The sequence below is a fragment of the Taeniopygia guttata genome, chromosome 2 (genome assembly GCF_048771995.1).
Source record: "Taeniopygia guttata chromosome 2, bTaeGut7.mat, whole genome shotgun sequence".
NCBI lineage: Eukaryota > Metazoa > Chordata > Aves > Passeriformes > Estrildidae > Taeniopygia > Taeniopygia guttata.
In genome coordinates this window covers 149,383,964-149,400,463 of record NC_133026.1, presented here as the reverse complement: position 1 = coordinate 149,400,463, position 16,500 = coordinate 149,383,964, and the positions used below count along the sequence as shown (strand labels likewise).

Sequence of the window (16,500 nt, the reverse complement as noted above, 5' to 3'; positions counted from 1 at the left end):
GCCTTCTTTCCCACATTTCCTGAATTAGCCAAGGGAGATCTGATAATGGCCAAAAAATGGTTTCCATGTTGAATTGTCTTCTCCTGGAATACATTTCCAGTTCAAGCTGCCCAAGATTTCAAAGCATGCCTTGCTGATCACCAGGACAAGCTCCACGTGCAGCAGGACCAAAATATCTGAGGGATAACCTGAGGGATCCTTCTGCAACCCACCACTGCCTGCTGAACCCTCTGCAATGTCTGTGTGGGACAGTGAGTGCAAAGAGAGTCTCACTAAACCTGGGAAGGAAATGTGGAGCAGTTTCTCCTTCCTCTGGACACTGAAGAACAGATGATGTAAATAAGACAGGGTCACTTTGGCAGAGTTTCTTTGTGAAGTTCCTCAGTAAATGATCATAAACCTCCCTGTGTAGGTGTAAAATCACTGGCCATGAGTGAAAACAGGCTGTCAGTTATGTTTTCTTGAGAGTCCCTGTAGTTCTGGAGCAATGGGATCCTCCTGGAGCGAAGCTTTTCACTGGGATCTCACCCACAGACCGTGAACCAAAGCACAGCTGTGTCCACTGCAGCATCTCACTGTAGAGTTGCACCCATCCATTCGCTTTGGAAATACCCACGGAATAAAAAGGTGCATTAGGGAAAGTCAGGTTTCGTATTTCAGAATTGTATCTGGGTACCTGGCAATTCATAGAATGGTTTGAGTTGGAAGGGACCACAAGGATCATCTCATTCCAGCCCCCTGCCATGGGCAGGGAACCTTCCACCTTCCTTCTTGTGCCTTTAAAGTCATCAGAGTAGATTAGTACAACTCACACATCTCCACTTGTTCCAAGATGAAAGCGTTAAGACAGGCCCAGAAACAACAAATGACTCAGAAAGCAGCAGGGAGGGAAAAATAGCAATGATAATAATAAAAAGAAAAAAAAAATTTAAAAGCTTGTTGGGAAAAAAAAAACCCGCTACAAATACAATTGGAACAGCAATGATTGCAATAACCAGCATCAGCACTTGGAAATCAGGAACCTTATCAAAATATTCCACCCACAAGATGCTGTTAAGGGATTGCTGACTCCCTGTCCAAATTGGATCTCGCCTCCATCTTCCTGATCAAGCCTTTGCATAAATCAAAACAGACACAGTGACAGACAGAGCAGCACATGGAGAGCCCGGGCACCCTGCAAGCATCGTTTCTGTGTGGATGGCATCCCACCAGCCAAGATGATAATTCCCTGTCTCCAGTATGGAGCAGATGTGAGCAGCCAGCAGAAAAATTATCTGCACTCTACAAATATTTGACACCCAAAAAGGATTTTGATTCAGCCACCCTTGAGCCTCTTTCATATTTACTTTGTGGGAGCATTCAGGCACTCGAGCTGGACTAGGAGAGATCCCTACAAAAGCCAATATTAAGCTTGAATGCTTCAGGATTTGCTGAAAATCTTATTTCAAATTTCACCTTTGGTTGCAGTGAGAAAGGTCACACTGCTTGGGTGGAAGGCATAAATCACCCAATCAGCAAATTCAAGGCATGACACATGGCTGAACTCCGAGAGGCTCCTCAGAGCTGTTCACACAGGAGAAAAGGGCATTGCAAGGAAAAAAAAAAACCAAAAAAAAACCAACCCAAATCTGGAGAGTCTTGTGCTCACGGCCAGGGAGGGAGGCACGACTGAAGAACTAATTTGCAGGATTTATGGCTCGGCTCTGCCTTCATGTATTGATTCACAGACCAGTGAGAAACAAAATCTCCCCCAAAATACACTGAGGAAAGCACGAGTACCTGATCATACCCTAATCTCTCAGCTAATGCCAGGCTGCAGTTCTGCAGGAAAATCACTCTGCACAGCCTGAATCTGTGCCTGGTCACCGCCTGCCTACTGCAAAATCAATTCTGGCCTCTTCCCCTCAACCCTGAGAAATCCCACTCTCGACAGGGGTGGAAAAGCCAGGAAGGATCCCCAGATTCCTGACCCAGACAGATGTCAACTTTCTGCTGGTGGCAGAGGACGTTTCAGTCCAGCACCTGAAGAAGATGAGAGCTGGAGGTGAGGGTCAGGTGGGAGTCTGAGACTCGCTGAACTGGAGGCTCCATTCCCTGCCACCTGCATTGCTGTTTAGCATCACACCTCTGCTTTACATAACCTGGTGGGAGCTGAGAATAAACACCCCGGAGCAGACCTGACACAGGCAGTAAGAAAAAGGCTCCACTTTCAGACCCCTCCCCGAGTCCCTTCTGCTGGGCAAGGCCGTGTCAGGTCTCTGGAATGAGCATTTTCCTCCCCAGAACATGATCAGACCTCAGGATCATCTCACCCTGACCCACAGCCCTTTTTCTCAGGGCTCTCCCACCTCCCCTGTCCCTTTCCAGCCCACAGCGTACTCAAGACCACAGTCAAAACCCAGTGAAATATCTGAGCCCAAGTAACCCCACGCAAGCAGCGTGGTGAGTTCTCTTTCTGAAAGCCTCCAGAAGGAAAACCAAGCAGAGAACAAGGCGAGAGTGCCTTCTGTTGCCATCCCCTTGAACCAGACCCAAGAATTAAGTTTTCCCTAGGAATTACAAGTGGTTGATACGCCTCGGGAGGTAGCTTGGATCCTGTTTTTTCTAGGACATCTGTAATTACTTTGGAAAACTGCTCACCCTCAGGTAAGAAGCTCCCTCTCAGCAGCTCGGGGGCTGCAGGAGTAAAACAAGCAGTGAACAAGCCCCGAGAACAAATTGCAACAACTTGGGGAATATTTAGGGGCAGCTGATTTGCAATTCCAGTCGCAGGCTCATAAAGAGCTTCGTGGGTTACCTAACCTGCCCGTCGATTGGGGAATGAGTTTTCTCATGCCAGGCATCCACAGATACGGACACAGAGGTGACGGGGACAGTGTGAGACCCGCGAGAGCAGAGCCCAAGCAGCCCTCCCTCCCCAACACCCCCCGACCACCCTCCACTCACCCAGGAACTCCGCTCCGTTGGTGTCCTTGGGGCTGCTCACGCAGTTCTCCAGGTAAATTCCATCCTTGTAGCAATCCTCCTTCTTCCTGGTGAAGCCCAGGATCTCGCTGGCCTGATCCAGGACCTCCCCTCCCGAGCAGGAGCACGGGGTCTGCATGATGCCACACGGGTGGGAGCTGCTGCTGATGGCCAGGCAGGCGTCCAGCCACTTGCAGAGCATCTGGCAGGCGGCTTTGCTGGGGTTCCTGTTGCCCACCACCAGATACTCCACCGAGAAGTCCCTCTCCTGAGCCTTGGTGGGCTTCCACCGCATGGGCCAGGTGTCCACGCCCGGCGGGGCCGTCTGCTTCATCTGCAGGAATTGTTTGTTGGACTGGAGGAAGGCAAAGCGGGTGGAGCCATCGCAGAGCTTCAACACATCGTCGAAGCTCTCCATGCCCAGGTAGGTGCGGGTGGACTCCAGGAAGGAGTCGAACTGGTAGGTGCGGATGTGCTGGTGGTCACATACGCCGGAGGGTTTGAGGATCTTCATGTACAAAGTGTACCTGCGAGGGTCGGGGTTCTGGATAATCCAAGAGCAGAGAGAGGAGTTCAACGGGAAGACGGCGAAGGAGGAGAAATACCCAAAGAATTTCCCTTGGACCAAAGTGGTGCAGGGAGTTTGTGCCAGGTCCAGAGCGACCACGGTCCACACAAAGTAGAGTGGCGATACCAAAAGCAGGTTCAGGGCGGATCCAATGCTCCTCATCCTAGGTCTCTGGTCCTCTGGAACTCAAAGTAAATGTCAAGCAGGTGCCAGATCCTGGACATAACAGGGACCAGCTTAGAGGAAAAGCAGAGTTTAAGAGGCTCTGGATCCGAAATCAAGCTGATCCTCCCATGTCTGGATTTGAGCTCCCTCCTGTGGCCATGAACAACACCTGGAAAAAACGGGAAGGAGGAGGGGAGAGAAAGAGAAGAGATTTGGGATTTGGTCGTTTTGGCGGCACTTTGTTGTTGTTGTTTTATTAACCCTTCACACGGCTGAGAACCCTCCCAGCAGCCCCAGTCCCAGCACTTCTCACGAGGTGAAGATGCAGCCCCACATCACCATCCCCAGGCTTGGTTTGGGGTGTCCACATCCCCAGACTTGGTTTGGGGTGTCCCAATCTCCAGGAGGAGCACAGCTGTGACCTGCTTTCCTTCCCTGTGCCCCCCGCCCATGCAGATCCATCCCTCTGCTGAGCCGAGCAGAGCCGTGACTGTGAATCTGAGCTGTCTCCCCAAAGAAAACAGGGCTGATATCTGGGTTAGGGGGTCCCCAGCTCTCTCCATCCCAAGGGAGCTGCTTCAACACAGACTTCAGGCTGCACCTGGGGAGAGTGGGCTGGAGGTCAGCATGGCCAGCTGGGCTCTGCCTCCTTTTTTCTTTCTGCCAGCACTTGCTTTTTAGCCTCTTAATGTCCCTCCTTTTCCCTCTCCCTTCCACCAAAACCGTGCGGGGAAGGGAGTTGTTGTTCAGGAGCCCAGCTTTGGTGTAACCCTGAGGCCAGACAGGAAAATGGATGGAGCTGTACACCCCGTACAGAAGAAGAAAAGGACAACAGAGACAGATTTCATGTCTTCCCACATCAGGCACCCACCTCTCCTTTCACCCCTGAGTGCAGGACACCCCAAAGCCCGTGCTGCTGTAGCCAGGCTTAGAGCATCTTCAGAGTGAGAGCCCTCTGTGCCAGTGCCAGGACCTCCCTCAGCCCCCAAAACCCTTCCTCCAAAGCAGAATCCACCCTGCAATGCCCTAAGGATGCATTCCCTGCAACCTTCTGTGGCACAGATTCCTCCTTCAGCCCCGCTCCCCCCATGCCAAAGAGGCATTCGTGTAAATCTCCCTCTTCCTTACCCCAACAAAAGACTCTCTTATGGTCCCTTCCCTCCATCTCTTCTCTTTCCAGGAGAGAAGAGAGAAGGGGAAATGAGTACCAGGACTTTCCTTATCTTGTACTCCCTCCCACAGCTGTCCACCCCCAAATTTGGGGAGGGGCTCTGTTAACAGCAGAAGGGGCAGACCCTCAGAGTGTGGGGCAGGACTTCACTGCTGATCACACAGCCTTTTCCCTCCCACCTTTCCAGCTTTTTCCCTTCTTTCCCTCTGAGCTCACCCCAGATAGAGAAAATCGGGCGTTTCCCCTTGGGTGAGGCTCCTCCTGACCCTGCAGCACTTGCTGCCTCCAAAACAGATCTGCTGCCCCATTTCCAAAGGACAAAGCCTGGGAGGAAGATTTCCCCCTATCAAGCCATTTCAGGAGACTTCGCAGTTCTTAGTGAAAGCAATGCTCAGGACCTCTGCATTGACATGCAAACAGCCCAATTCCGGAGGGGCAACCCTCCAAATACTTCAGATCATCTGGGATGTGTTTCCCATGATCAGGGTGGCACTACCGGCAAGGAATTAGGGTGAGAGACTGTGGAGGGGGGCATCAGCATCCAGGGAGGAGGGAAAACTCGTTTTCATTGCAGCCACTGCTCTACTGCTGTCCCCAGTGCTGCCATCTCCCACCTCATGCCAGTCCTTCCTTCCCAGACTGCAAACACAGGGAGCTTCCACCTCAGACATAGAAATTCCAAGCAAATCCACAGCTCAGGCAGCTAATCCCAGCCCCAGGAGAGACAGAAAAACAAGAGATGAGAAGCCCACAGACCATCCTGTGAATCTGGGAAGAGATGAGAAGCTAAATGCACCTCCACGTTCACTCAGTTCCTCTCCCTGCTCTATATCTGCATCTCCCTTCCTCTGCCAGAACCTTTTCTTTTGGACAGGAAAGGGTTAGGGAGCTCGGAAGTCAGACCTGCTATTTGCAAACTGTGTTTCATCCCAGCTTCAAATCACTGCAGCCCCTGCCACTGCATTCCTGAGTGTGTTAGACCTGACACTAATCAGCATGGAGTCCAAATGCATTTGGACTTAAATTTTTTACAAGTCAGATCCCCACTCCTGGCTGGTTTGCAGTCTGCAAAGCTCAACAGTGCAAATCTCCCCTTGCCAGGCCCCTGCCTGCCTCTGGGGCCAGAATTCAGGAGTGAAAAGGGAATGAAAACCTGGTCTTGCTTGCAAAAGACACAGGCATCCACCAAACATCTTATAAATTTCCTGATTAGCAGTCCTAAATAGGACTGTGAATATTTTAAATATCAGTTTGGGGAGCTGAAAGGCTCTTGCTTTATCTGAGACTCTGAGAGGGGCCTGCTCTCTTAGGGCAGTGCTGGAAAAGCTCATTCTGTTTGCAAATCCAAACTCTACCCTGATGAGCCAGCCTGGGATCACAGAATTATGGAATATATTGAGTTAGAAGGGACCCACAAGGATCACAGAATCACAGAGCAGGTTGGGTTGGAAGGGACCTTAAAGATAATTTTGTCCAACTCTCTCTCATGGGCAGAGGGACACCTTCCACTATCCCAGGCTGCTCCAAGCCCTGTCCAAACTGGCCATTCCTTCCAGGGATGGGGAATCTGGAATCTCTCTGGGCAGCGTGTGCAGGGCCTCAGCACCCTCTGAGTAAAGAATTTCTTCCCAATATCCAATCTCAACCTGCCCTCTGGCAGTGGGAAGCCAAATCCCCCTTTCTCTATCCCTCCATGCTCTTGTAAATACTATCTCCATCTTTCTTGTCATCTTAACCTCTGGTCCAGACCAGAAACCTGCCTTTCCTGGTTGGAAGCAGGAGCCAGCAGTGCCTCCATAGCAACCAGATGATGAGGAGACAGGGTTTGTTTTGAAATCCAGTCCCTAATGGTGACTTCAGCGCCTGGGATTCAGCCCAGGCCTCTTGCTCGCCACAAACTCAATTTTTCTCACGCTGACCACAGGCCTGCTTCTGTCTGAGGATGTGGTGAGCACAAAACAAATTCCCCCTCACTGCCCCTGTCTGGGAAAAGCACCATAAAAGCCAACAAACTTTAATCAGACCTGTTATGGTTGTTAAGGCTCACAATTGATTTCCCCTCAGTGCAGTCCCATCTGGAAGGTTTCACCATAAGGAGCATAAACATATTTTTTTTTTCTCTTTTAACTAATCCCTGCTGAAGTGGGAATCTTTACTCAGAGCAGGAATGGATGGGCAAAACCCTCTCCAGACCTGGATCTCTGGCTCAACAGGTGTTGGACTTGGCAGGGAGGGAAGATGCAACAGGCACCTGAGTGGCTGGTGCATGTCAGCAGAGATCCATCTCCTACATTTCCATCCCAAAAAAACCCCAAGGCGGGCATATAACCACAGGCTACAGCCTGCAGCTGGGGAAGTGATGTTAAATGAGTGAAAAACAGCTTATTGCAGGGGTGGAGGTCACGTTTCTATGGCACACAGTCAAATTTACCCACATTCCTATGGTTTTTGCCACAGTCAGTGTCTAGGTAGCCTGGCTGTTTCTGGAATTTTGAGTGATGGAAGACATCCCTGCTTGTCCCATCCTTTGGCTCCAACTAGGAGCACACAACACCTTCCCAAACCTTTCCTTCCATCTCTGCCTGGGAGATGGGTCTGGCAGAGCAAAGCCTGGGGACAGCAGGTGACATTGGAGCACCTTGGGCTGTCCTTTGCCTGCGTTTCACAAGGACAAACCAAAATATTGTTGTCTTTGTGCGTGTGTCCCTGGCAAAAATGTTTTCTCATCCCAAGAAATGCACAGAAAGAAGCTGAAAAGCTTGGTCTGAGCTGTCCTTCTGCCTTGGTTACCTTGTGCCAAGATGTCAGGGGTAACAAAGAAGGAGATTATGAAGCTCTGTGAGCCCCCAGTGAGGCTCCTGCACCCTCACACAGCTGAGCACAGCCCTGGGAAAGTTTTTCTTCCTCTTTGCAGAGCATTTGCCACCCCACTCTGGCACCCACTGGATCAGAAATCCACTGGGACAGACCTCCACAGCTCAAATCAAAACCAGGCAAGGACTAAATCACAGTTACACCTGGGCTGCCCGGGGGGTTTAGGCATCCAGTTTTCACTGGAGCCAGTGTATTTTGGAGCCCAGGGGGTTTAGGCATCCAGTTTGTGCTGGTCCCAGTGAATTTTGGAGCCCAGGGGGTTTAGGCATCCAGTTTTCACTGGTCCAAGTGAATTTTGGAGCCCAGAGGGTTTAGGCATCCAGTTTTCACTGGTCCAAGTGAATTTTGGAGCCCAGAGGGTTTAGGCATCCAGTTTTCACTGGTCCCAGTGAATTTTGGAGCCCAAGGGGTTTAGGCATCCAGTTTGTGCTGGTCCCAGTGAATTTTGGAGCCCAGGGGGTTTAGGCATCCAGTTTTCACTGGTCCCAGTGAATTTTGGAGCCCAAGGGGTTTAGGCATCCAGTTTGTGCTGGTCCCAGTGAATTTTGGAGCCCAGAGGGTTTAGGCATCCAGTTTTCACTGGTCCCAGTGAATTTTGGAGCCCAGGGGGTTTAGGCATCCAGTTTGTGCTGGTCCCAGTGAATTTTGGAGCCTGCAAGTCATAGAATCATCAAATTATTAAGGTTAGAAGAGATCTCCATGGTCACCAAGTCCAAGCTCTGATCACACAGCACCGTGGTGGGCCCTGCCTTCCTGCAGGAATGATCCAGGTCAGAGGTTGGATTTTGCCCCCACCCTGCTTGATTCCTGCACAAGTTCTGCACACCCACAGCCACCCTGGGGAGCCAGGCAGGGTGGGATGTGTGAGCAGGGATCAGGGCATCCCCGATTTTACCCACAGCATCCCTCACCCTCTGCCTGAATAGCCCGATTCACCCCATCCCACCACATGGACACCCCCAAACTGGCGTGTCCAGTTCTGCAGCTCATCCCAGAGAATTCAGCTCTGCCAGGGCAGGAGGAGCCTGCAGGATGCTGGCGTGTCCTGCTTCCCAAAGTCCCTGCATGGCACAGTCCTCTCCCCAGGGAAAGGTGACATCCCTGGTGGAGCACCCAGCACCTGCCCAGCCTGTGCTGGTGATTCTCCTGGAGCAGCAGCCTGGATGTGGCCAATGGAGGGCACTCTTAGCCATGCACACAAACCCACAGGCACACAAACACTCCATGGGGGGAAAAAAAAAAAAGAAAAAAAGAAATGAAAGGGGAAAAAAATTCAAGATGACTGCAGGAAGGGCATCCTTCCCCAGTGCTGCCTGTAGGAGCATTCCCAACACCCTCTCCCGATCTGTTCCCACTGGTTCAGCAGTTCCAGCTCCCCTTTCTCTGCCCACAGGCTCCAGATGTGCCACTGGCCAAGATTTACTTCCCTCTGCTTTTCCTTCTCCTGACCTTGGTGCATGGCTGCCACCCCAGCAGGGTGAAAACCACTCTCACCAAGCTAATCCTCCTTTCCTGGGGCTTCCCATTTCCCTGTAAGAAGGTCCCCAGATATCACACTAAATATCCCTTTTGCCTCAGGCAGAAAAATGCCTGGCCCTGGAAAGTCCCTTGCTGCTCTGAGAAAACACAGGAAAGGAATTTGTTCTGTCCTTATTCGCAAGGAACTGTGAGCAGAGAGAGAACAAAAAAAAAAAAAAAAAGAAAAAAAGCTGCAACAGCTTGGAAATTTTGATTTTTTTTTTTTGTGAGGGAGCAAAGCAGAGTGGAAATGCCTGGAAAAACACAGTGGCATCTGTGAGCTGACAGCTCAGAGAGGAGTCAAGAAGGGCTCAGACCTGAGTGTTGTTTGGCTGCAGTGGCTCTGCTGAGCTGCAGGGACAGGAGTTAACCCTGGAAGGCACCCAGGGAGCTTGGACAGGTCCTGGAGCAGCACCTCTTCCATAAAATCAGTGCTCAAAAGCAGGGTTTTTCCTTAGTATTGTTTTTTTATGGTCCATTTTCCATCCCTGGAAGTGTTCAAGGCTAGGTCTGAGGGCTTTGAGCAAGGCAAAGGTGTCTCTCCCCATGGCAGAGGGGTGGAATTAGATGATATTTAAGGTTTCTTCCAACCTAAATAACTCCATCACTTTCAAACCACAGATTTCTGCATGGCCCCCTCGCATCCTGGAATATTTGCTACATCTCTGCAGACTCCCTGCCTCTGTCTGAATCTCCTGAGTGCAGAAAAAGCCAAAATCTCACCTGCCTGCCATGTTCATAAATTCTATATATACACACACCAGCATCCTTCATCCCAAATTTCTCCCAGCTCCGAGCAGGAAAGGCACCCTCAGGGCAGACCCCAGCAGATAAGGGACAGCCTGCAGAACAGCATGAACAGGGTGGGAAATGTTTGATTCTGATGGAAATTGGCTTCTGGGTCAGGATCCCGATCCTATTTCAACTTTCAAAGGCTGGAAGAGGGGATTTGGGAAAAGGGAGGGCTGGGAAATGGGAAATATCTAGAAATGGATTATCCTGGGGTTCCCCAAGGGGCTTTCAACCCCAGTGAGGAAACTCCAAAGCCCCTGAGCTTTGGTTGAACCCTCCCATCTGTGCTCTCCTTCAGCACTGCCCAGATGTGGATCAATCAAGGGGCGCCAGATTTGAATCCTGGCTCCAGGATTTGTGCACTGTGTCAGTGAAGCATCTCTGCCAATCCTTTCCCACCTGGAAAGGTGGATGTGAGAAGCATCCTCTGCTTTCCTTTGGGGCTCCATGATCTTAAGAATTCCAGCAGACTGCTGGAGATGATGATTCACTACCAACCAACCAGGATTTCATCCCAAAAGGAGATTTAAAGACCAAAGTGTCTGTTCCAGACGATGTTAGCTATAGATGGGCTCACAACCAAAGCTCTCAGGGTTTGCAAGGCCAGGCTCAGTTCCTTGCTCTGGATGATTTTTTTCCAGTGGGTGGGATCAGGGGACAACTGAGCACAAAGACTGGACCTTGAAATCTAGAAACCAGTCAAAATTCTGTAGGGAAAATCCTGGCCAAGCAGGAGGGCCAGCTGTGCTCCAGATGTGGCTGCCTGAGGAGAGGAGGCTCAAGGCTCTGTTGGCTCCAGCACGGCCTCAGCAAGGTGTTGTCTGTGCTCTTGGTGTCTTGTAAGCATCACCTCATCCCAATCCACGTCTATTTTTGTCCCCAGCTTTCCTCTACATGAGTGCCAATCTCTTGGGATTGCCTGTTGGGAGCCCTGGCAGGACTTGGAGTTTCCCAAGGATTTCACAGAGGTGAAAGTCCTGGCACAGCAAAGTCCAGGAGCACGTGGGGGTTCTTGGCAGAATGTTGTTGATGGAGGTCCTAATGTGACATCTCACCCTGCCTCAGTTTAAGGAAAGCAGACTGAAATCCCAATTGGGAGTGGGATTACAGCAAGCCTGCTGTGAGTTCCCAGGCATTTCCTCACTCCCAGGGGAATACACAATCCCTCTGATCCTGGTAAAATCAGCTTTTCCTTTGTGCCAGCATCACCCATACTCCCTGCCTGGCCTAACTCCCACCCATCCCCATCTGTGGTACCAAGAAATACCATGGATTCTGCACCAGCACATCCTAGAAAAATCCCATTTTCCCCATTGCCTTATTCCTGCCTGCCAGTGCTCACAGCCAACCCTTGGGGGCTTTTTCCCTACGTTGCCACCCTGCCCCTGAGTGTGAGGGTTACACAAGAGGGATTCTGAGGGCAAGGTCAGCCCAAGGAGTGAACAGAAACGCTTCCATCGCTGCTCATTGGAGCTGGGAAGCGGGATGGGATTGATTGGGAATTCAGCTGGAGGTTAAAAGCACTGGCATTAGCTGGGGAGCTAAGTGGGAACCCCCGGGGACAGGAGGTATTCAGGGAGGGGCTGAATGTGTGTGCATGAGGCTCAGGCTTGCAAGGGGACATGTGCACAGGCAAAGCTAAAATTGGGCTTTGGGACTCCTGGGGTGCACGTCCTAATGCTGCTCACTTCTGCATCCCACAGAAATCCCATCCTCAGGCTCCTTTTCTGGCCCCTGAGGACCAGAAAAGCCTTCCACAGGGTCTAACGCTCTCTCCTGAGCTGTGCCCTGGCATGGTCTGTGGTAGGGGTTATTGGCAGGGGCAAAAACCTCACCAGGAAGTGTCCTGAGATGTGTGGGCAGTGATGTGTCAGTGTTTCAGGCCAAAATTTAGGAAGAAATTCCTCCCTGTGAGGGTGCTGAGGCCCTTGCACAGGTTGCCCAGAGAAGCTGTGGCTGCCTCACCCCTGGAAGTATCCAAGGCCAGGCTGGATGGGGCTTGGAGCAGCCTGGGATGGAGGAAGGTGTCCCTGCCCATGGCAGAGAGTTGGAACTGGATGGTCTTTATGGTCCCTCCCAACCCAAACTTTTCATGGCACCTCAGAGCTGGGCTGCCCAAGGGAAACCAAAGGAGACAAAGACCCAAACAGCTGATTTTGCAACCAGCTTGGGGCTAGGATCTGCACAAGCTCAATTCCTAGTGCTTCTCCAAGCACCAGGAAGGGAGATTCCCACTTTGCTGCTCTCCAGCTCGTACCTGGCTGGGGATACAGCAGCAGGAAATGACCAGAGGCCTCTGATCGGCACCAGTGTATGGAAAATGTAATGTGAGTTCTTCTTTCTGGCTCCTTCCATGGCTTTGAATGACCGTGCCTCAGGTTCCCCCACCAGACAAACAATGTTTACACTCCCCCAGTGATGGGGATGAATTTCCTAGGAGGCAGCTGGGAAAAGATGGAAAGACTGCATCAGAGTCCAATTTTACATCAACCCTGAAGGTGCACCATGCTGTTTTTGAATGCTGCTGTCTCAGCAAAGTTAAAACTGGATTGGGAACATTTCCCCTTCTGACAACAGGAATTCAGCTTGTAATTTTAGGCATTCAGTTTCCATTGCCCAGTGAGGACGTCATTAAATTGCACACAGAAGTACCGTGAGATCCTATTGCTCAGATTTGCAATTTTCCAGCAATAGGAAGATGGAGATTCAGGCTGTGCCTACAAAAGACATTTGGAATACAGGTCATTTCAGTAAAACCAGAACTGTGACCATCTTTTACTGGCCTTACTTACACTGTCCATAGAGTGAGGACCACAAAAGAACTTGAATTCCAGGACTGCTTTAGTGATGGGAGAGATTCCATCTGCTTCCACAGGGTTTGAAATGAGGGGCTTTGGAATCTCTAGTACCACAATAAAGTAGGCAAATGGGAACTTCCCAGAGTCATGGAGGTGGCAGAAATAGATGAGCTTGAGCAGGGTGGTGCAACCTTTCTACCAAGTTGAGCACAGCCCCTGAAGGTGGAGAGAAACAGAGACAAAGCAAATCCCTTTTGGAGCCCCAAGTTTCCATGGCTTTGGGTCCAGCCATGACCTTGGAGCAGCAGAAGTATGCAGCCTGCACTTACAAAGCAGAAGAACGATAAATATGTGTTCCTGCAGCACCTGCTCCCCGAGGTCCTCGGGGGACATGGGGAGCAGCAGTGAATTAGGGCTGGTGACGCAGGGAGCCATCCTCACTGACCCCAAAGCCTGAGCACAAACTAGAGGAAGTAGTTTTTCACACAGCTCATAATTCAATCGGGGACCTCATTGCCACAGGATGCTGTGGAGGCTAAAGGCATAAAAGGGTGACAAAATGGATTAGGGAATGTGTGGAGGAGAGGCCAATCCATTGCTCTTGAGCAGGATGGTCTGGGAGCAGCTGCCAGTCTCAGAGTGGCTCTTTCTGTGCTTTTCCTTCAGCCTTCTGTGTGTTAAACAGATGGATTTGGGTAGCCCTGGGTTGGGGCAATCCCCAGTTTCAATATAGACTGGGGGATGATGGATGAAGAGCATCTCTGAGGAGGATTTGAGGATACCGGTGGATGAGAGGATGGACACAAGCTGGCAGTGTGAGATTGCAGCCCAGAAAATCAACCAGATCCTGGGATGCTTCAAAAGAAGAGTGGCCAGCAGGGTGGGGAAGGTGATTCTGCCCTCTGATGAGACCTCAGTGCTGGATCACTCAGCACAAGGAAGGCATGGAGCTGGGGGATGCAGAGGAGGGCATCCAAAAAATGATCTGAGGGCTGGAGGCTGTGCAGACAGGCTGGGAGAGCTGGGGTTGCTCAGCCTGCAGAAGAGAAGGATCCAGGTAGACTCATTGCAGCCTTTCAAAATATACAGAAGGCTTGTAAGAAAGAGGGAGAGATGCTTCCTACCAAGGCCTGTGGAAACAGGACAGGAGACAGTGGCTTAAACTCAAGGAGGGCAGGTGCAGGTTGGATACGAGGAAGGAGTTTTTTATAATAAGGGTGGTGAGGCTCTGGCAGAGGTTGCTCAGAGAAGCTGTGGCTGCCCCGAACCTGGAAATGTTTAAGGCCAGGTTGGGTGGGACTTTGAACAACCTGGTCTTGTGGAAGGTGTCCCTGCCCATGGCAGAGGTTTTGCAGCCCTTCAGGGTCCCTTTCAAACCAAGCCCCACTGTGCTGCTGCCCATGGAACCAGGGGAGTGGAATAGATGATATTTGAAAATCTCTTCCAAAACCAGTCCACGCTGTGATTCCATAATTCTATCATTCTATGTCTCTTACTACTTCCCTAAATAACCATTCTTTCATCTACTGTAGAAAGGTGCGGGGATATTATATTAAGCCACAAAAATTATGTTCACGCTGTCAAACCATCTACAGAGCCTGAAACTAAAAAGAGTGCCACAAATCACATCCACCTTGTTAAAGCCCCCTCCTAAAATGGGTTGGCCTGATCCATCCTCCCACTCCACTCTGTGGGAAAGCAGCCCTTGGGATGGATGGTGATCTGCCCTGACCCAAATCCCTCTGCAGTGTCATGTTCATCCCCACGCCGGGCTGTGCCTGAGCTAACCCTGCTGGACAGCAAAGGATCCTGCCTGCTGTGCTCCCCTTTTCCTCACAGGCTCCTCAGGGCAGAAACTGCCTTCCAGGCTCCCCTGGAACAAGCCCTAGGATGCTGGGATGCAGAGAGGCTGGCAGAGGGATGCAATCACAGCACAGGCGTTAACAAGCTGGATTATTCCTCACATCTCATCCATCAGTCTCATGACAAGCAGTTCAGGATTTGCATAAACGAGACAGATGTACTCTGTTCCCCTTTCCAGTCCTCTCTCCAGGAACCCTTGAGCAATGTGACGTGGGAGAGAAGATTACTGGTGAGGGGCAGGCAGGGGGGTTATTGGGAAGCAAAGTTCCTCCTTGGTTCTCACTTTCCTTGGCTTTGTTCAATCGTAGGAGATGATGGAGGACATTATGGAGTGATTTGTGCAGCGCTGAGGATGTGCTGGTTCGGGCTGGGGTTAGTGAGCTGTCTGTGTGCAGCCTTGATGAAGATGAAGGGCTGAAGGAGGACAGTTTATATTTATTCTGAGGAGGGCTTGGGTGATGCTTCATCACAGGGATGACAGCAGAATCTGGGATTTTTACACGCTCCTTTATTTGTATGAGTATTTACTTCTGGCTCAGAGGACCGGAAGACAGGACTGAAGAGCTGGAGGTCTGCAGGCAAGAGGGCTTAAATTTAGGTTACTACACAAGACCCAAGACCTTGGAGGGGAATTGAGCTACAAAGCCATATGCTGGCAATTCTTCTTGCCCCATTTCCTCCAGAGAAAGATTTTGAGGTTCTTCTTCCTGCTTCCAACCCAGCAGTGTTTAAGGGAAACCTCAGCCCCAGGTGTTCCCGAGCAGTCCTGCAATGACAAACCCACCTGTGCAGCTCAGGAACCTGCCTCAGTGAGCCAGGAAATGTAGGAATGATGAGGAAGGTGCCAGGAGGGGAGGACTGGTGCCTTTTTTGCCCAGAGGATAGACTGACCCATCACAGTAGAAGTCTCCAGTCTCCCAGGACAACCCCTGGAGGGGCAGGGACATCTCCACATGTAGTGCCAGGCTGGAATCCAGCACAGTGTGGTTGGGAATGCAAGCCCCCACCTCGTGCCAGACACAATGAGCAGATGGCCCTCCTTTAGTTCCTGAAGAACAGGAATCCACATGCCAAATCAATGCTAATTTGCCCTTTTGCTGTCTGTCTCCACAGGCTACAGTCTCTGCTGCTGAAGGATAGGGAGCAGGGCTGTGTTTTGGCTCTGGGACCAGGCATGGCACAGCTTGTGGACACAGCCCAGCCCTCCTTCCCTCTGAGAGGGGCTGGCCTCATCCCACGGAGCTGCAGGAGAGAGTCCCTTGGCTCAGCCATCTGCCACCATGTGTCCTGGCACCGCCTTGGGCCAAAGCTTCACCAGGGAGCGTGGAAGTAATTAAATGGTCTGGATGATCACGGGACCACTCTCGTGCCTGCCTGTAATCCCTCAGATATTCCTGAGGAGAGGTGGAGCCTCAGAGGGAGTGCTTGGACATGAACAGCAAAAGGTGGTGTTCCCTCAGCTCTCAGTGCAGGAACTGAGGGGTGGGGGAGATCAGACAGTCATAAAAGTCATGGAATCATGGAATGGTATGGGTTAGAAGGGGCCTTAAAGACTATCCAGTTCCCACCCCCTGCCGTCAGTCCAACCCTCCGCTAGACCATGTCAATGAGATCCCTGTTCAGCTGGTCTGGAATCCCTACAGGAATGGGGAGTCCACAGCCCCTCGGGGCAGCCTCAGCTCTCTGATCTCCCTCTGGGGAGCAAATCCAGGTGTCACCTCTATGGGATCAGGTAGACTTTTGCATTGGAGCCACATCAATGGAGGGCCTTTTCCTTGTCTTACCCT

The 16,500-nt window shown here is 51.1% G+C and overlaps 1 protein-coding gene across 13 annotated transcripts in view; it reads right to left on the bottom strand.

The window, feature by feature from the left end:
- ADGRB1 (adhesion G protein-coupled receptor B1) overlaps nt 1-16,500 on the bottom strand; it is a 282,938-nt gene that overhangs the window by 198,947 nt on the left and 67,491 nt on the right. For all 13 annotated transcript variants that reach the window (XM_030266786.4, XM_072925064.1, XM_072925067.1 and 10 more), the window contains exon 2: nt 2,947-3,866. In XM_030266786.4, the coding sequence (XP_030122646.2) occupies nt 2,947-3,694 (748 nt within the window). In that variant the 5' untranslated portion in view covers nt 3,695-3,866. The remainder of the gene's footprint in view (nt 1-2,946; nt 3,867-16,500) is intronic.